General features: G+C 36.7%; 2 protein-coding genes across 3 annotated transcripts in view; one reads left to right on the forward strand and one right to left on the reverse strand.

Moving 5' to 3' along the window:
- Positions 1-11721, forward strand: part of Fam185a (family with sequence similarity 185 member A) — a 49176-nt gene extending 37455 nt beyond the window's left edge. Inside the window, exons 8-9 of one of the 2 annotated variants that reach the window (XM_058585499.1) lie at positions 7181-7242; positions 10830-11721. In XM_058585499.1, coding sequence (XP_058441482.1) covers positions 7181-7242; positions 10830-10871 — 104 coding nt within the window. In that variant the 3' untranslated portion in view covers positions 10872-11721. Of the gene's footprint in view, positions 1-7180; positions 10365-10829 lie in introns of those variants that run through there. The other variant, XM_046464104.2, reaches the window with a different exon arrangement.
- The window catches only part of Fbxl13 (F-box and leucine rich repeat protein 13), a 210281-nt gene continuing 200335 nt past the window's right edge, over positions 11346-21291 (reverse strand). The window contains exons 20-21 of the mRNA XM_046464167.2: positions 21015-21178; positions 11346-12297 (exon numbers count right to left, since the gene is read on the reverse strand). Of these exons, the coding sequence (XP_046320123.1) occupies positions 12111-12297; positions 21015-21178 (351 nt within the window). The 3' untranslated portion in view covers positions 11346-12110. The remainder of the gene's footprint in view (positions 12298-21014; positions 21179-21291) is intronic.

Below are 21291 nucleotides of genomic sequence, written 5' to 3' on the forward strand. Positions count from 1 at the left end.
TCCTGCTTCATGGTTTGCCTTGCCATTGCTGTCACTGATACAAACTCTCAGTTGTAGGATTCTTACTGTGATTTACAAGTATTGTGTGTTATTCTGAGATCAAAAGAAAGGCCAAGACTATGGGTTATGTACAGTATGTGTTCTCTGTGGAGCATTCTCTTTACAGAGCTTGGATTCTAAGTTTTATGTTCTACTCGTAAGTGGTAAATTCAACAGGTTGTGAATGACTGAGGTAACACATTTCTAATAAGAAGTTGACTTCTCTTCTGGGTTTTAGACTTGGTACATCAACTTAGATATGAAACCTGTGATTTATCAAGCCATTCTCCAAGCTCAGAAATGCATGTGGTACCAAATCCTTTTGTTTTAAAACTTCAAAATTTAGATATTTAAAAAGTATTAGAGATTAGGTGTATTGCATAGGATTGGTGTTTGTCACCATATAGTAGGGAAGTTGCCACTACTGGATTCATTTCATTTTAGTCAAATGGAAATGTAAAGCATATAAAAGATAACATTCATTTGAAATAAAAATAAACTACAACCAAAGATATGAAAAATTGTATTCTCTCTATATAATAAGAATTGTAATGCATTCTGCTGTCATATATAAATAAAAAAATTTACATAAAAATAAACACCAAGTTAGATGAGTTCTCAATTTATCTTTAGGCCAGAGGGTTATATGCATAATAGTATTATAATTTACAATGGAAAACTGGTTCATCGGTTGGGAAAGAGGTTGAAATGAGACATGGCCCATTGGATGCTACTTTGTGTGTATGGGTGTGTGTTCTGATTAGTTATACTGATGCTACTTTTAAAATCTAGGGACCATGTCTTCTCTTCCAATGGGAGGAAATGCAATCTTTTGATAGAAATTTTAGAAATAACTTTTTTTTTAAAGAACACACTGAAGTTGTGGTTTTCTCCAAGCTTATCATACATTTGTCAGTTATATGTGCATTAGGACCACACATAAGAAATTCACTAACATAATGAAGAATGCTGTTAGGTTGACGTCTGTCTGCTAAAGAATACTCTGACATGGAGTTACTGTGGGATCTGTCTTCTGATCATTTATGCTTTTATTATGCTGTTTTTGTTTTCCAACCCTTTTGTTAGGTGTAAGATCCTGGGAGTATCATGTGTAATCAGACATTAACTTTGTTAATGTTAAAAAAAAAAATCAGGTTTTGTTTCCATTCATCTGCAGATTTTATCTGAAAAGGCCAGATGGTAAATGTGTTAGACTTGGCAGGTCACACGTGCTCTCTGTTGTACATTCTTTTTTTGTTTTTTTAACAGCCCTTCAAAAATGTAAAAGCCATTCTTAGCTTTCAGGCCATATAAATTCAGTCCTGTGGCCAGATTTGGTCTATGGACTATAGTGTGCTAACCCCTAGACATCAAAGTGTTCGCCTCAGTCTTAGAGCACTACGACGAATTATTTGTGATGACTGTAGGTTTTTTTTTTTAATTATGTGTTTTTGTATTTATTTTTGTCATTCAAGAAATATTGAACCATAGCCAAATCCTTATCCTGAGTGAACTCTTCCCACTCTTGAAGATTCATGCACATAAAACTTCTATGCACATAAACATAATTTATGGGTCAAAAACTTTGATCATGGAAGATTTAAGAAACAAGGCAACCCTAGGAGATACGTAATGGCAAATAAATAAACAAAAGATGTTCAACATCTCTAGTCATTAGGGAAATGCATATTAAAACTGGAATGAAATGCCATTACATATTTGCTGGAATGGCTAAATACAAAATACTGATAATACCAAGCACTGGGAAAGATGCAGAGAAATTGGATCTTTCCTTACATTGCCGATAGAAATGTAAAATGATACATTTACTCTAGAATTGAGAGTGTCAGTATCTTCAAAAACTGAGTATGACCCAGCAATTATATTCCTGGATATTTTTCCTGGAGAAACGGAACTTAAGTTCCCAACTTTATTTGTAATAGCCCCAAACTGAAAATAACACAAATACCCTTTTATAGGTGAATGGATATACAAAATGGTATGTCCATGTAAAGTAATATAACTTGTCAGGAAAAAGGACCAATCAATCTATTGGATACACAATTTGAATGGAACAAGGTATTGTTTAGAGTGAAAAAAGCCAATTTTAAAATGTTAAGATTATTCTATTGGTATAACATTCTGAAAAGACAAAATTTACAGACAAGTGGTTTCCAAAATTTAGAGAAGGAGTGGGAAGGAGGGTGTGATTTTAAAGGGATATCTAAGGGAAGAATAGTTCTGTATTTTGACTATAATAAGCGCCATATGAGTCTGTATAGGTGATAAAATGTCATAAAAGAGCACAAAATCCTACCAAAAAATAATGCATGGAATAAGTGGTGAAATGTGAATAAGGTCTATAGTCTAATGAATTGTTCTTTGCCAGCCAGTTTTCTGGTTTTGATAACGTACTATAATTATGTAAGATGTTACCATTGGGGGAACTGCGTGATAAATGTACAGGACCCTTCTGTACTATTTTTGTAATTTCTTGTCAGTTTGTGTAGGGGTAAGAAATGGAAGGAGAAAGATTGGAAGGAGTTTAAGGGGGAGGCAAAGAAACAAAAACAATATAGTCCCTCAGTTAAGATGGAGTTAAAGGGACCAAGTTACCTTCCCACCTGAAGCTGTGATACACACACACACACACACACACACACATATTAAACAGACAAAATATTTGAAGTTTTCAAGACACTGAACATCAAGCAGTAAAGAAAGTAGTCACTGGGAGATGGGAAACAAATAAAATGGGCCTTGATCATTGCCAAGGAAGTCATCAAGCTAAGTACAGAGAACTATTACTGGCAGACTACCTGAATTGATGAGATCCAATATGAGTCCACAGAGACCAAAACAACTAATTTTGCAGAACAAACTTCCAGAGGGAGTAGAGCCTAGTGCTCACACGCATCTAGAAATAATGCTCCTTCTACCCACTAGATCAGAAACAAAAATCATAACTCATAGGGCTTTGGGTAGTGGGCAACAAATAGTCCTAGATAGAACTCAACTCCAAAACTGCCAGACAAATGAGAAAAGCAAGAGATGAAAGACTTAAACTGTTTCCAAGTAACTTAACTTCAATCACAAGCAAAACTCAAGATTTATAAGAATACAAAGTATTTGGCACCTAACAAAGTAACATTTACAACATCTGAAATCCATTCAGAGGCTATCAGACATTCAAAGAGGAAAGAAAACATGAACCATAACAAAAAGAAGAACCAATGAAACCAACCCAGAAAGGACACAGATATTAGATTAGCAGAGAAGGAAAGTAAAACCATCATCATAATTGTTATTCCACATGTTCAAAAACTTAAGGCATATGAGATACAAAAAAGACCAAAGTTGAATTCTTAGAAATTAGAATTATAAGTCTGAGATGAAAAAGGAAATAGATAGGATTAGATATCGCAGAAGGACAGATCTGAGGAAGGAGTCTATGAGATTGTTTCTCAGGCAGAGCTTATTAATTGTATTCTTGCTCAATGCCTAAAGTACTGTTAACTTTGTTACTGTTCCAGATATTGGAGAGAAAATATAATAGATGGGTACCATTAAAACTAGCTTATAAATATTTTCTTATCAGTAAAGACTTTTTGTCAAAATATCTTGGGTTGTACTTTTATTAAAAGAAAACTCTAGTTATTGTTGACAAAATATTCTGTTATGGAATTATATTGTTAGGAGTTTATGAAATTTATGTGTTAAAAATAATAAAAGTTCAGAGTAATTATTTTCATATTGTTTCATACATATATGATTTCTTTTCCTAGTGTACTGGTAAACCTCGTGAAGGCATAATTTGTCTTTTTATATTTTTTGAATCTCCCTAAATTACTTAGTATGGTGCTTGTGGTAGTGCATGGTCCATGGTATTTGTCATGTGAAAAAGACATGATGTGCTGAAGTTTTATCTGCTGCAAAAAGGGCAGAAGCAGAAGCAGAAGTGTCTCTTTGAACCAAATGTAAATAAACAAAGTCTGAAGTGAGAGTTGGTGGGAGGCAGGAAGAAGCTCATCTTTCTAAGAAGCTTTTTAATCCTATATTTTAAAAAGAGTAATAATTCTGCAAATTATTCCCCAGAGCCCCGTGTTTGTCCATAGTTAGAGCTGATTAGATTAGGTGCCTTTTGGGTTAAAAGTAGAAAGAACTTGTAGATTCGTATGTTAGAATAGATCGGGGGTAGGGGTTTGGAAAGCAAATGGCAGAGTTAAACATATGTCCTAAGCAACCTTTCCTCATTCTCAATAGAAGCCATACTATATAGGGATAGGGTAGTCATTTTTCCATTTCTAGGTCACAGAAAAAGTGCCTTATTTTCACTGGCAAAGGAACATTAAATAAGGTACAAGGTTTTGGAACCCCAAGTTCCAATATGTGTTGTAAGACTTTTATAGGAAGGATTTATACTTTACAAATTAGAATAGACTCACCATAGATTCAGGCCAAAGTACAAAGAGCTTTCAGTAAATTGCTTATTGGCAAGAAGGCTGTTTTTAGCAAACTGAATGGAATCTTGTAAACTGCCCTGTCTTTTGAATATTGTCACTAAGCTGAAATCACTCTTTGCTGTTACCCACAGCAGCACGGTGCTTAGCCTCTCCTGTTGCAGGAGGAAGTGGGTAGATGAGCTTCTCACTCCATAAGAAATGCACAACAACCCGGGAAGTGATGAGCTATATATTAAGACAAAGCTCCCAGATATTTAGGAAGTCCCTACTATTGCTGATGTTTTATTATTGGTGCTAAATGGTATTAAAGAACAAGCTAAGAATTTCCAGTTCTTTCCTTAACACTTATTTGAATTACCAGAAAAAGAAATTCTGTATTACAAACAATTTGGTGCAAGGTACCTTGAAATCCTGACCTACCAAGTGTAGCACAGGCACAGAAAAACAGATAAAGTTGATAGTACCGAACCCTATTAATGAAGAGCTGGAGGGAAAAGGGAAGCTTCTAACAGGGATTTACTAAATGGAGCACAGAGATATTTTATCAGTTCAGCAAAGCTAATGAGAAGTGGGTAATGATCATATCGAAAATATAGCAAAAGAAGAAGAAGGGGATACTCAGCTGTGTCTGAGAAAGATGCAGTGAGCTCTAGGACTTGGACAGGGTGGTGGGTCAGAGCTAAAGGAAGAGAGGCAAGAATTCAAAGAAGAATATGAATCAGAAGAACCCTTAACACAAAGATCTCATGGTAGAAAGCATCTTTTCTTCAGCCAAGAATACCTTGTGGTACCAAAGGAAAAAACTATACTGAAGAAGAGAATTAGTCTCTGATTTGTTAACTTGCATTTAACTAGTGAACTCCCAACAGTGTATACACAACTCTTCAGTTCAATTTAGACTGGCTTCTTAAATCCTGAAACAGTGGAGCTCCAGAGGAGATATAAGACCTTAGTTACTTTAATTAACAGAGAAGACAAGAACTAGAGTGTAACAGTGGTACCTTCACCTTCTGAAAGTAGCCCTCATTGCTCTAAGGCTTATTTTTTTTTAATGTTTTTTCCTCTCTTCTCCCCTCTACCTCTCCCTAACAAGATTGGGGAGACAGTATTATCCTTTCTTCACCTAGTTAATTGCCCTTGAACACACCCACTACAGGAAGGAGATGCCTGCTGAGGATCTGGGAAATGAATATCTCCCAAATTAACAAATGAATTCTAACATTTCATGAGGGTCCCCAGAGGCCCCCTACCAGAACACACCTGGTATGTGACACCCACCCTGCCATCCCTTCTGATTGGGAGAGTCACAGACTTTGGTACAGGAGTCCTCTGTGTTTCTCCTTTGCTAGCAAAGCAATAAACTTTTTCCTTTTTCTCAAAACTGTATCCTCATTATTAAATTGGCATTGGGGACAGGGGCCGAGCTTTTGGTTACAGGATCAGAGATGGGTGAGCTCTGTGATTGCCATAGTTTGTCCATTGAGAGTTTCCAGGTTGCAGGCCAATGACAGATAATAGAGCCAGAGCCTTGCAGATACTCGGACTACAGGAGACTGAGTGGGTAGACTGGGCAGACCAGGGCTTCCCAGAGCTCAGGAGACAAAGTTTCAGACAAGAGGGAACAATAGCACAGGGGATTCTGTAGATGGTACTCATGAGCACCCAACAAAGTACTGACTACCATGCCTGTGAAGAAACTACTGGATACACAGTACAATACAGATGAGCCTCAACATAATACACTGAATAAAGACAGATTTTGAAAAGAGAGAGAGTACATACTGTATGGTTCCAAGTTTAGAAAATTTTTGAAAATGCAATTCATAGTAACACAAAGCAGATCATTGATTGCTGGGAATAAGGAAAGAAGGGAGGGTGTGTTAGTGTATTGGCTTTCTTTTACTGCAAGAAATACTATGATAATCAACTTGAAAAGACATTTGTTTTGACTAAGTTTTAGAGGTTCCATTTCATGACCAATTGGCTCCATTGCTTTTGGGCTTGTGTTAAGGCAGCAGATCATGGTAGGGAGTGTGTGGTAGTGCAGAGCTACTGATATCATTACCAGGAATTGAACAAGAGACAGGATGAAGAAAGGCGGGGCTTCACTATCCTCTTCAAGGGTTTGTCCCCAGTAGCTAGAAGAACTCCCACTGGGCTCCACCTCTTAAAGGTTCTTCCACCTTCCAATAGTGCCATGCTGGGACTAAGCCTTTAGTACATGTCTTTGGGGGACATTCCAGATCCAAACTATAGTAGAGGGTCATGACTGAAAGATTGCAAAGGGGTTAAGAAAACTTTTGGGAATGCTGGATGATATACCTTATCTTGAATGAGGAGACAGTTTCACAGATTTCTTACATATGTCAAAACTTATTACATTGTATACTTCAAATACATGTGGTTTATTTTGTCAACTATACTTCAATAAAACTCTTTTAAAACCTTCCTTTAAAAATGATACAAGTAAAAACAGAGCAGCTGCCTCTCAATTGTTCTAAGAAAATGAAAGGAGAGCAAGCCCACATAACCTCTTTGCGGCTCTTTCTCAACTCAAACTACTTGTTAAGATTTTTGGCATTCTAAAGTATTGGTTTTAGAGCTATATGGTAAGATTTGTGTGCTTATATATTATTCTTGCCCATTAAGATATAACTTTATGCAATTTTCTATTTCAGGACTCATGAATCAAGCAAGCAAACATGAAAAATGGATTAATGTTGCTGCCCCAAAAGGCACTGTAAGTTTTAGAAGTCAAAGCTGGTTTCAGTCCCTGAAACTGCAAGACTAAGAATGGCTTGATCTGTACTTGTGCCATTAAAATAATGATCAGCAAACTGTGACTACAAAAATGCAACTTCCACTGTTCGTATAAATGCTGAAAACAGTGGCATTAGGAATTAATAGTGGTAAATAGTTTGGGATTGGGGGACTTTTCAAAATACTTACTTAGCCACCATATTCATTTTCTATTGCTGTGTAACAAATAACAGTAGTCTCCCCTTATTCTCAAGGGATATATTCCAAAACCCCACAAGCGGGTGCCATGGACAGTACCAAATTTTATGTATACCATGTTATTTCTTACAAATACATATGCAAATTTAATGCCTTTGTTATCTTAATTAAGCATTTGTGCATTATAGCTCTAACTTGAGCAGTTTGAGTTGCAACAGCAAAACTAGCTTCTTTTTCCTTCTTTACACTTTCACAGGTGAAACATTTATTCTGTTTTCTTAATATATTTTTAGTTGTAGGTGGACACAATACCTTTATTTTATTTTTATGTGGTGCTGAGAAGCAAACCCAGTGCCTCATGTGTGCCAGGCAAGCGCTCTACCGCTGAGCTACAACCCCAGGCTGAAACAATCAATCTTACCATAGATTTTACCAGACTTTTTTTTTTAACTTATAAATTATTTATTTCTGGAATTGTCATCAACCAGAGGTAACCGAAACCATGGAAAGCAAAACCTCAGATAAGGGGGAACCACTGTAGCACAAATTTAGCAGCTTAAATTAATACTCACTCATCAGATCACAGTTCTGTAGGTCAGGAGCCCAGATGGCTGACTACTCTGCTCAGGATATCAAAGGGCCAGAATCAAGGTGTTAGCAAGGCTGACTTCTTATATGGAGTCTCTGAGGAGAAATCTACTTCCAGATTCATTTAGATGATAGGTAAAATCCAGTTCATTATGAATATATGACTAAGATATCCATTTTCTTGCTGGCTGTCTGCTAGCAATCACTCTAAGCTTCTAGAGGCTACACTCAACCTGCTTGTGTGGCACTCATCATCTTCAAGCCAGCAGGGACACACTTGAGTCCTTATCATGCTTGAGTGTCTGACTTATTTTTTAAAAGTTGAGAAATCTCGACTTTCAAAGATGAGTTCAGGCCCACCCAGAATAATTTGTATTTTATCATATGTCACATGATCATGGGAGTGAAATTTCAGCATAATCAAGAGTTTCCATTTCCACTCAAGGTGAAGAGATTATGCAAATGCATCAGTCATGAAGGGTATTTATCTTAGAATTCTTTGTACTATACCTCTCATGTGACAGGTTTTCTACTGAATATCTCTTAAACATCATTGGAAATTTAAGTTGTAAATAAAATCTTATAATTGTGAAGCAGTTGCTATTGATTCTTAATATCTTTTGTGTAATGTAATATATAACTAGTTAGGAGAAAAAAAGTTATTTTATTGCCTGATGTATGAAGATAGATTTTCAATTTTATAATGGTGTACTTTATAAAGTTATTTTATGAAATTCATTTCTTTTCAACTTTATTCTTAGAACATTTAAATTATACAATACTGAATAGATCTGTTTATTGGATTATATTTTTATGACTAGGATAAATCAACTTTTAAATACTAAATTTTAATAACTATTTTTAAATTCTGCAATTTAGAATAATCTCCTTTTTGTTACTATTTCATTTCTTTAAAGTTCTGTTTTTAACTTCTTGTTTTTTTTGGGGGGGGTACCAGAGATTGAACTCAGGCACTCAACCACTGAGCTTCATCCCCAGCCCTATTTTGTATTTTATTTAGAGATAGGGTCTCACTGAGTTGCTTAGTGCCTCACCATTGCTGAGGCTGGCTTTAAACTTGTGATCCTCCTATCTCAGCCTCCCGATCTGCTGGGATTATATGCATGCACCACCGTGCCCAGCTAACTTCTTATTTTTGAAATAAATTCAACTTTGTGGGATATCTTAATGTCTTCTTTTAGTTCAGTCTTCATGAAACCAGAATTTGTATAAGTTTGAAAGATATTCATATGCTGGTATATTTGAGGTGATTGTGTGTGTGTGTGTGTTAAACTGTCAGGAGAGGAAAATGTGAGGCAGTAAGGCAATTTTTATAAACTTTTTTCACCCTCATGGAATTATATAAACATTTTCATGTCTAAAAATAAAGTTGATGAAATTAGCCAACAACAAGCAGAAGGTCATGACTATAATTCAGTCTACTATAGCTATTATTATTATGGCATTGTACATATGGTTCCCTTGCATGGCTCATTTTTTCTAATACCTACCCCTTTTCTTTCAATTCTGTACCTCTACATTTATCTCACCAGAATGAATGAATGGGTCTCTTGTTCTTGTTTCAAGGAAGGTATTACAGAGTTTGGGAGCAAGCTTTGCCTATAAAGTAACCTGTTGGGTTTCTAGAAAACATAACAGGATATATTTTTCCTTGGCCTGGTCTTACCCATGCAGGTACTCCTTTGGAAACCAACTGACTCTTCTACAGTTGTGTGCATGAGACATCTAGGGGTTAGACTTCTGAAGCTAATTTTTATGCAACTGCCAAAAATTTCCAAATTTAGTTGAAAATTTCACTCCTACCATAATCATCTTGGCTCAGGTCTTAAGATTTTCTACTTATTTGATTCCTTTGCTGTCCACTCCCAGGAACCTTTCCACTACTTATTTTAAAAAGCCAAGTAGAGGTGACACACACCCATAATCCCAGCCCTCAGGAGGCTTAGGCAGGAGCATCAAAAGTTCAAGGCCAGCCTCAGTAACTTAGTGAGACCCTGTCTCAAATTTAAAAATTAAGGACTAGGGATGTAGCACCCCTGGGTTAAATCCTGAGTACCAAAGTGTTAGAGTCTGTAAACAAGTCAGGATGGCGCCTGGCAAATGTTAGAGTCTGTAAACAAAATGTAAACATTTTGCCAGAGGGAGTGGTTTGTGAAGTAACGCCAGCGAGCGGTTAAGTGTGGAGAGTCCTTATTGGTTGACTGCTGTATCGAGTTTATGCTAATTAAGATAAGTTGTGTAAAATGTATAAATACCTCTGTTGTCCTATAATAAACGGCTCCCATTCCTGCTGTATCAATGTACACAAGTTGTTCGTCACCCCCCGGTTATTTTGCTGCAGCCGGACTGCGGCACCAAAGGAAAAAGGAATTTTTTAAAAATCAGGTAGAAAGAAAAGCCCTTTCAAAAATGAGGGAGAAGCTGGGTGTGGTAGCACAGGGGCTAAGGGGGCTGAGGCAGGAGGATCCCAAGTTCAAAGCCAGCCTCAGCAACTTAGAGAGGCCCTAAGAAACTCAGTGAGATCCTGTCTCTAAAATAAAATACAAAACAGGGCTGGGAATGTGGCTCAGTGTTTGAGTGCGCCTGAGTTCAATCCCTGGTACCAAAAAAAGGGCGGGGGGAGATTAGCTATTTTAGTCAGCTTTTTCTCAGCTGTGACCAAAGGACCTAAGAAGAACAGTTTTAGAGGGGGGAAAAGTTTATTTGGGGGTTCACAATTTCAGAGATCTCAGTCCATAGACCACTGGCTCCATTTCTCAGGGCTTAAGTGAAACAGAACATCACAGCAGAAGAATGTGGTAGAGGGAAGCAACTCAAGACATCACCACAGGAAGCAGGGAGAGAAAGAGCTTCGCTAAACAAGGACAAATGTTGACCCCAGAGGTATGCCCTAAATGACCTACCTCCTCCAGCCATACCCTACCTGCCTACAGTTACCACCCACTTAATTCCTATCAGAGGATGAACACACTGATTAGGTTAAGATGTTCTTAACCCAATCATTTTACCTCTAAGCCTTCCTGCATTGTCTCACACATGAGTTTTTTGGGAACACCTAATATCGAAACCATAATATTAGCTAACACAGAGCACCCTATAATAATGCTTGTACATCCCTTTTAAAACTTTCCAAAATAACTTTCATATCTTTAAGTTTTTATATTTATTTCAAACTTAAGGTAAACAAGAAGACAGGGAATAACCCCATTTAAGAGGGAAATTATTGAGGAAATAGGAAAGTTTAAAAAAAAACTGTCTAATATCACTGATGCAGCCTGTATGTAGCAGTCAGAACAGAGCTGTGCTTTCTCCTGGACTCTGTCAATATCAGTGGATGCAATTAACAGCCCATACCTCCTAGCAAAAATTGAGGGAACATCTTTTTTGACACAGTTTGGTTTTAAAATTCCTCCATAGTGCAAACTTGATTAAAAAGATGTTTCTGAGACATTATAGGAATTATAACTTTTCTGTTCATAGACAATTTTTGCTTCTATTTAATTTCCCCTATTAAAGTGTTTAAATGAATCCAGAGCTAATTTGTATTTAGTTCTGTTTTGTTGTAAAATACCTGGAAATCCAAAAAAAGGAGCCCCTTTTCCTTTGAAAATGGATGTCTATCTTTTATAATAAAGCTTCACAGATCCTTAAAGTCATTGTCCTGGCTCAAATTTTTATTTTGACTTATATGGCCATCCTTGCTTATCTAGAGACAAATTTAAAAATTCTTTTCAAAAAATTTACATCTCTCAGGGTTGTTTCCTATAATAGAACCTTAAACTTGATAATGTCAAAATTATTGGTTTGATTAAATTAAATTTAGGGATCATGATTATTTAGACAGAAAAACCAATATATTTAGAAACATTTGTAGGTGGGATAAGAATCAGAAGATGACTTGCTGCTTGTTTACATTGTTACTGAGATCCACCTAGAAAAGATACTTTCATCAAGTGAAGAAAGGTTGCTAGGTTCTAAATTTTGGTTTGGTTTTTTTTTTTTTTTTTTTTTTTTTTGGTTTTTCCTGCTTGAGGCTGAAGGTCATACTTCCTCTTCAGTACTACTGTACTCTGAGTCTTTCACTGTCACCTCTGGGACACCTTTAAATGGTTTTGTATATTGAACATTAAGAGGATTGCCACCACCGTCATAGCCAAACCAACTTGGAGGATCACTGCAGCTGTATTCCTGATGCTGGACTACAGATGACATTTTGTGAGCTGCCTCCCTGGAATAACAATGATTAGTGTTAGCAAGTTAATTCCTAGTATACCATTTTCAACTAGACCACATTTGGAATTAAGAGAACTTTGTCACAAGTTGGATTCACTTCAGAGCTCTCTTGCCTTTCTGGATAACTGGGCTGATAACCAGGATCCCAGAGCCTAAGCAGGTCTGGTTCAGCCTGTTCAGAGTACACAGTGAGTGGGTAAGAAGACCGCACGGCCATGGAATGGGAACACTAAGGTCACTCTATTTAGAGAGCTCTTGAACAAGCCCTCTCCTGGTATATCCAGGGTTTCTAATAAGGGAGTAACCTAACCAGCCAACCTGTGAAGGCAGACCAGGCACCAGAGCAGAAGCTCTTAACCCAGAGTTCACAGATCCTTGTTGGATACCTGAATGAACTAACTTCAGGGAGGTCCATGAGGGTCTCTGAAAGTCCACGTAGTTTTGTTTCGAATACATATTTCCCTGAGAAGAAGGGCTGTGACTCAAAAGAGTCCACAGCCAAATAATTAAAAATAACTGTCTTTCTTGGGGAAGGAAGGAAGGAAGGGAGGGATGGAGGAGGAAAGCATCAGAAACAAAGGTATATCAAAGCCATTTTGAGGACAGAGGACTTTCCTAGGAAATTGGTTCAAATTACAAGGCCAGTACTAAAAAGGCAATGAATAATTGTTCACTTGTATTGGATTAGAAATGAGTAACTATGATGTTCACCCATTAAGGGCCTACTTTCCCCACTACCATTGCAGTCTGTTACATTGAATTATTAATTGCAAAAGTAACTGAGTCATTGATATGGAGCTGGTATTACCACACCTTGGAGTTAAATTTGTACTAAATGTCCATATGAGTTCAGATAGGGCAATGAAAATGGAAAAAGCAGAGATATGTTAGTTTAAAATGCTGTTAATCATAACCAAACTCAACAAGGAGACAACCAAAGCATTGCTAATTCTGCCTCTTACCACATTGCTTTTTGGCTAACATTCTTGCACTCACACACGATTTATATAAATTTAAAGAATAATTTGAGTAAAAGTAATTGTTATATACTAATTTCTAGTTCAAAACTACCATCTTCTTGTGCTAAAACTTGGCAAACAAGTGTCGTTTCTTAATATTTATTCTCAAAGTATGAAGATGGTAAATTATGGTCAAAAATAAGGTTTTATACTGTTAATTTAAAAAATCTTTTTAAAGGTGATATTCTATTTTAAACATCTTATATAAACCTTTATATGTCCTCTAAGTAAAACATTATTATATAAAAAGAATAAGCTTGTATCTTTTGCTTTCCCCATATTCTTCTGATATTTCTTTTTTTTCAATTCTATGGAATTGAGATTACTGTACCTCTTCATATATCTTCTGCAAGATTTCCCTCCAAAGACTTACCAAAACAAAATACCAAGTGTTGGAGTAAATTGAGGCATAATACATTGGCATCACCAGTTTCAAAGGGGGGAGATACTATCCCAAGCAGCAGAACTTCGTTGTTAACCTTCATTCCCATCTCTACCTGTCTAAACTTTATCCATCAAACTCCAAGCCAATCTAGCCTCTTGTATAAAGATTCGACCCAATGCGTTCCTTCTCTGAACTTCTTTAGGAAGTTAATCATATAATTAATTTCTTTCTAATATAGAACCTCATGGCATTGTTTATAATTTTGAACTTTGTTATTTTTCTTTGGTTTAAAAAAATAGTAAATTATTTAAGGCCATAATTTCTTTGTCTCTCTGTGAAACCTAGCATTAACAGCCAAAGGAAGAGATTTCAGCAGCTGACACTGAGTGTGAAAGTCCTTTTAACTCTCTTGAGTTCTGCTGGTTTGCTGGTCTAGAAGAGGCATTCTTAGGTCCCTATTTCCAATTCCCTCCTGACCCTTGTCCTTTGGATCAGCTCTGGACACACATACAGTAGTTCACAGTTGTTCATTTGATTCAACACCACTGACACTGATTGTAGTACCAGAGTACTATAGTTAGAGACAACAGAGGCCTTGGCTATAAGAAAAGGAAATGTTTGTTTTAGAGAGTAAAGGATCTCCAGGTAGTTGACTAAATTATATGTTACTTTTAGTTTCATAAGAGCAACAGTTTTTGAGGGTTCTAGATAGCTGGTGTGAGGATAAGTACAATTATTGCTAAGTTTGATGATGTTTATTTTGGGGGGTACCAGGGATTAAACTCAGGAGCACGTCACCACTGAGCCACACCCCCAGCCCTATTTTTGTATTTTATTTAGAGACAGGATCTTACTTAGTGGCTTAGTGCTTCAGTTTTGCTGAGGCTGGCTTTGAACTCACAATCCTCCTGCCTCGGCCTCCACTGGGATTACACGCATGCTCTACCACACCCAGCTTTGACAATGTTTATAAAATATCAGGTCATATAGTTCCTCAGTCAGCTTTAAGCCAGGGTTAATTTGTTGGTATCTGTGGTATAAAAATAGTAATCCAATAGTGGGGGAGCCTTTTCAGACCCTGGGGTTTGTAGAATGACAGTTATATCTTATGGTGGGTGCTCTCTTGCAAAAGAACTATAGCTAGCTAGTTTGCTCATTGACCAACAAAAGTTTGCTCCTCTTCTGGTTTAAAAACACTGGGATGAGCCAAGCTTCTTGTTTTGCAAAGTTAGTGTAGTGTTTCCAGATTATAGTGAGTATGGGGAAATTTGTTGATAAAGCCATTTCTTCTGGAAGCTGTGATTGCATTTTAAGGACTGCAAACATATTTTCATGTTAAAAAATGGATTCAATTATTGAGCCTCTTCCCAAATAAGAAAAATTTCCTCTTTCCTAGAAGCCAAAGGTTCCATTTCACCCATACAAACAAAACACCTTAGTTGAGGGAACAACACTGGCCCTGGCAAGAGCAAACAACAAATAAGGGACTAGAGATTTTGTCTCTTGTTTTGAAGGGTCCATATTATGGTTTGGATGTGAGGTATCCCCCAAAAGCTCCTGTTAATGTGGGAGTATTCAGAGGTAAAATGACTAGATTTTGAGAGCAATAACCTAATCAGTCCATTTTAGTTTGCATGGACTGACTGGGAAGTAACTGTAGGCAAATGGGGTGTGGCTGGAGGAGGTGGGTCACGAGGGTCATACCCTGGAAGGGTTGGTTTTATCCATGGCCCCTTCCCTGGTTCCCTTTTCTCTTTCTGTTACCTGACCTCACCATGAGCTAAGCAGCTTTCCTCTGCTGAACCCTTCCCCCATGATGTTCACCTTACCTTGGGCAATGGAGTCAACTGACTTTGGACTAAAACTTCTGAGACCATGGGCCAAAATAAGCTTTCTCTCCTTTAAGTTGTTCTTGTCAGATATTTTGGACATGCTATGAAAAAGCTGACTAAAATAGTCCACAGACACTGTGCATTTCCAGTTCCACTTAAGGATCTAAGTGGAAAAGGAAGCTGCTCTGCAGCCCCTAGAGATTGCCCCAAACAGCTGCAAGCAGTCAGGCCTTACCATTTCTGTAGTTGAAGTTTTGAGGCCAAGTATTTCAGGAGCCCCCCGACTGACAAACAGTACCCTCTTTTAGATATTGGACATAAAGACAGATGTTCTTCGAGCCTTTCAATTTCAAACACTGGAACTCTTCCAGTCACTCTGCAGTGAGGACTGTCTTCCATTGCTAGACAAAGATGTAATCAAAGCACTCTAGGCCTTTTTCCTGCTGGAACTGAGCCAGGACAGAGCTTCTAAGAAGACTAAAAAGTGGTAGTCTGACCTCTTTAGACAAAGAAATGCATAGAACAAGCCTGCCTTCTTCTAGGCATTAGGGCCAAGTCTCTACCTGCTTCTTGTTGATAGAGACAGGCAGGCATTGTAGCAGAAGACAAATTAGGACTTGTTGCTGTCCTGACTTAGATAAAGAGATTTTCTAGAGATCTAGCTATAATTAGAATTTTGCATTGAGATTTGGGAACAAGGCCCAAGTAAATATAAATTCTGCCTTGCTTACGTTTCTTTGTGTGTGTGCACATGCATACACACACACACACACACACTAATCTAGGAACCCTGCAATAGAACTGAGTAATTAATGGTACAATTGGGCTATTACTGGATATCTTGGGTGTTCTTGGCCAGACACCATATTAATCACTTGTTAATATCCATACCACGATTAAGTTTAAAGAGTTCCTTGCCAGAAAGTCTTCATTCTACCTAAAATTCCTCTTATTAAAAGTTCAATAATATTATCTCCAAAAATAGTGATTGGCAAAATCACTATTGATTAAGCGATGAGATGCTAAACTCCTTTGAGTAGCACATTATCCATTAACACTGTCATCTTGCCCAGAGTTAGCTGTTTAATGATATAATAAGTTCAGCAGGGACTCCAAGGACCTTATTTCATGGCGTCTTCCTTAAATGATTTTACTGACATTTATATCAAAGTTATCTCCAGACTTATCAGAGTAGATTGAGTCTTTACCCTGCTTCAAAAATTTTCAAGGAGTTGCTCCTTTCTCTTTGACCCAGCTCCAATTAGCTGCCCTCTTCTTACAGACCTGGACTCAGGGCATGCCTGCTTTACAAATAATTTTCCTTCCTCCCTCCCTCCTTCATTTCCCTTCTCTTCCCTTTCCGCACACCCTTGGACCAGAAACCATTTCACCCTCAAGTGACAAGGGCCATGGTTCAGCTTATTCCATGGCTACTTAATTAAGAAAGTTTATTTATGAAATCTACATGCTTGGGGTAGTTTTCCTCATTTCCCTTTCAGGGGATTTGTCACTGATATACAGAAATGCCTTTGACTTATGGGTATTGATTTTACATCCTGCTACTTTGCTGAATTCATTTATTCTAGAAGTTTTCTGGTGGAATTTTTTGGTCTTCTAGGTATAGAATCATATCCTTGGCAAATAGTGCTATAATTTGAGTTCTTATTTTCCTATCTGTATCCCTTTCATTTCTTTCGTCTGTCTAATTGCTCTGGCCAGTGTTTTAAGACCTATGTTAAATAGTAGTAGTGAAAGAGGCATCCCTGTCTTATTCCAGTTTTAGAGGGAATGCTTTCAATTTTTCTCCATTTAGAATGAAGTTGGCCTGGAGTTTAGCATAGATAGCTTTTATGATGTTGAGTTATGTTCCTGTTATCCCTAGTTTTTCTAGTGTTTTGAACATGAAGGGGTACTGTATTTTGTCAAATGCTTTTTTCTGCATCTATTGAGATGATCATATGATTCTTATCTTTAAGTCTATTGATGTGATGAATTACATTTATTGATTTCCATATGCTGAACTAACCTTGTATCCCTGGGATGAATCCCACTTGATCGTGGTGCATGATCTTTTTGGTATGTTTTTGTATCGATTTGCCAGAATTTTATTGAGAATTTTTGCATCTGTGTTCATTAGAGATATTGATTTGAAGTTTTCTTTCTTTGATGCGTCTTTTCCTGGTTTTGGAATCAGGAATAGTCTCATAAAATGAGTTTGGAAGTGCTCCCTTTTTTTCTATTTCACAAAATAATTTGAGGAGTATTGGTATTATTTCTTCATTAAAGATCTTATAGAACTCAGCTGTGTATCCATCTGATCCTGGTCTTTCTTGGTTGGTAGGCTTCTGATGGTATCTTCTATTTTATCACTTGAAATTGATCTGTGTAAATTGTGTATATCATCCTGATTCAATTTGTGCAAATTATATGACTCTAGAAATTTTTCGATGTCTTCAATATTTTCTATTTTACTGAAGTACAAGTTTTTTGAATAATTTCTGATTATCTTTTATATTTCTATAGTGTCTGTTGTGATGTTTTCTTTTTTATCACGTATGTTAGTAATTTGAGTTTTCTCTCTCCTTCTCTTCATTAGCATGGCTAAGGGTTTGTCAGTTTTATTTATTTTTTTCCAAAGAACCAACTTTTTGTTTTGTCAACTTTTTCAGTTGTTTCTTTTGTTTCAATTTCATTGGTTTTAGCTCTGATTTTAATTATTTCCTGTCTTCTACTAATTTTTGTGTTGGTTTGTTCTTCTTTTTCTAGGGCTTTGAGATGTAATGTTAGGTCATTTATTTGTTGACTTTTTCTTCTTTTAAGGAATGAACACCATGCAATGAACATTCCTCTTAGTACTGCCTTAATAGTGTCCCAGAGATTTTGATATGTTGTATCAGTGTTCTCATTTAATTTTTTAACCTCCTCCTTGATGTCTTTTGCAACTCATTGTTCATTCAGTAGCATATTATTTACTCTCCAGGTGTTGGAGTAGCTTTTATTTTTTATTTTATCATTGTTTTCTAGTTTCATTCCATTATGATCTGATAGAATAATGAGGAAAATTACCCAATTTACAATAGCCTCAAAAAAAAAAATAAAATACATGGGAATCAACTTAACGAAAGAGGTGAAAAACCTCTATAATGAAAACTACAGAATGCTAAAGAAAGAAATTAATTAAATTATTTCTTTAGAAGATGGAAAGATCTACCTTGTTCTTGGATAGGCAGAATTAATATTGTCAAAATGACCATACTACCAAAAGCAATATACAGATTTAATGCAATTCCAGTCAAAATCCCAATGTCATAGAAATAGAAAAATAAGTCATGAAATACATCTGGAAAAATAAGAGACCCAGAATAGCTAAAGCAATTCTTAGCAAGAAGAGTAAAGCAGGTAGCATCACTATACCAGACCTTAAACTATACTACAGAGCAATAGTATAAAAAATGGCATGGTATTGGCACCAAAATAAGATTGGTAGACCAAAGGTACAGCATAGAGGACACAGAAACAATCCACATAACTACAGTTATCTTATATTAAACAAAGTCACCAAAAACATACATTGGAGAAAAGATAGCCTTTTCAACAAATGGTGCTGGAAAAACTGGAAATCCATATGTAATAAAATGAAATTAAACCCCTCTCTCTCACCATGCACAAAATTCAAAGTGGATCAAGGACCTAGGAATTAAACCAGACACCCTGCACCTAATAGAAGAAAAAGTAGGCCCAAATCTCCATCATGTTGGATTAGGCCCTGACTTCCTTAGACTCCAATAGCACAAGAATTAAAATTAAGAATCAATAAATGGGATGGATTCAAAATTAAAAGCTTCTCAGCAAAAGAAACAATCTGTGAGGTGAGTAGAGAGCCTACATTTTGGGAGCAAATTTTTACCACACACACATCAGATACAGCACTAATCTCTAGGATATATAAAGAACTCAAAAAATCTTAACATCACAAAAAAAAAAACAAAAACCCACAAATAACCCAATCAATAAATGGGCCAAGGAGTTGAACAGACACTTTTCAGAAGATGATATACAATCAACAAATATTTTTTAAATGTTCAACATCTCTAGAAATTAGAGAAATGCAAATCAAAACTACTCTAAGATTTTATCTCACTCCAGTCAGAATGGCAGCTATTAAGAATATAAACAACAACAAATGTTGGCGAGGATGTGGGGCAAAGGGCACACTCTTACACTGCTGGTGGGACTGCAAATTGGTGCAACTAATCTGGAAAGCAGCATAGAGAATCTTTGGGAAACTGGAAATGGAACCACCATTTGACCAGCTATCCCACTTCTTGGTCTATACCCAAAGGACTTAAAACCAGCATGCTACAGGGACACAGCCACATCAATGTTTACGGCAGCACAATTCACAATAAATAAACTGTGGGAGCAACTTAGATGCCCTTCAGTAGATGAATGGATAAAGAAAATGTGGTATATTCACACAATGGAATACTATTCAGCATTAAAACAGAATAAAATCATGGCATTTGCAGGTAAATGGATGGAATTGGAAAATATAATGCTAAGTGAAGTTAGCTAATCCCCAAAAAACAAATGCTGAATGTTTTCTCTGATATAAGGATGCTGATTCATAATGGAGTTGGTGGATGCATGGCAGGATCAGACAAACTCTAGATAGCACAAAGGGGAGGCAGGGGAAGAGAGGGGGTATGTGGGTAGGAAAGATGGTGAAATGAAATGGGTATCATTACCCTAAGTACATGGATGAAGACATGAATGGTGTGACTCTACTTTGTGTGCTACCAGAGATATGAAAAATTGTGTTCTATGTGTGTAATAAAAATTGTGATGCATTCTACTGTCATACATATCAAATTAGAATAAAAAAGTTTTTTTAAAATAAATGCTTGGACCACATTCTGTCCTTTAGACTTTGATAATGTTAATTCTTAATATTAATTTTTCCAGGTTGCAGAAAAGAACCTGACCTTTTTAAGGAATGTCAGGATTCTCCTTCTGCACATTTTACAAACTATTTCATTAGGTCAATTAAAATACTTACATATTTTCACCCTTAGTAATAGAGGAAAAAAGATTTATTGTGAGCTTGTTTAATCTGATTATTTTCCTAGCCCTAGGGCAAATTAACTAAATGGATTGTACTTTGAGAAAGAAGCAGTAGAGGAAGAGCTAGAGATAAGCTACAGAGGCAGAGTTAAGCTTGGGACACCTGCTTGGTCAAGGAAAGGAAGGTGCTTAAAGTAGAAGGGCCACTGGGAAAGGGATATGACACCACAAAGACCAGTTTAGAAGAGAACTTCCACGCTTCTACTCAAAATGTTAGATTTAAGTAGGCAAAAAATAAACAAATGAAATTTCTTAACACTGAAAGCCACTGTGTATTACAAATGTCATAGCCATATGTTCTATTTCTCAGAAAGTCATTCTCAAAGCTCTTTGTGCTCAGCAGCATACTTACATGGAAATGTGTCTGCAGTATTGCATCTTAAGGATCCGGAGTTGTTTGCAGCCTACCTTAAGGTCCTCAAGGATTTGGTCAGTAAGTCGGATACAACCAGAGATATCCAAAATATGCAGGTAACGGCATTTTGCTGATAACATCTCTATTGCCAAGTCAGTAATCTGAACACATAGCCAAAGTAAGTACTGGTTATTCAAACTACCCTACAGAAGAACAATGTCTTAGTCAGTTTGGGCTGCCACAATAAAATATGGGCAGCTTAAACATCAAGTGT

This window comes from Marmota monax, unplaced genomic scaffold (assembly GCF_021218885.2).
Source record: "Marmota monax isolate L192 unplaced genomic scaffold, Marmota_monax_Labrador192_F-V1.1 WCK01_AAM20220418_F8-fsc00065, whole genome shotgun sequence".
In the NCBI taxonomy this organism is placed as follows: Eukaryota; Metazoa; Chordata; class Mammalia; order Rodentia; family Sciuridae; genus Marmota; species Marmota monax.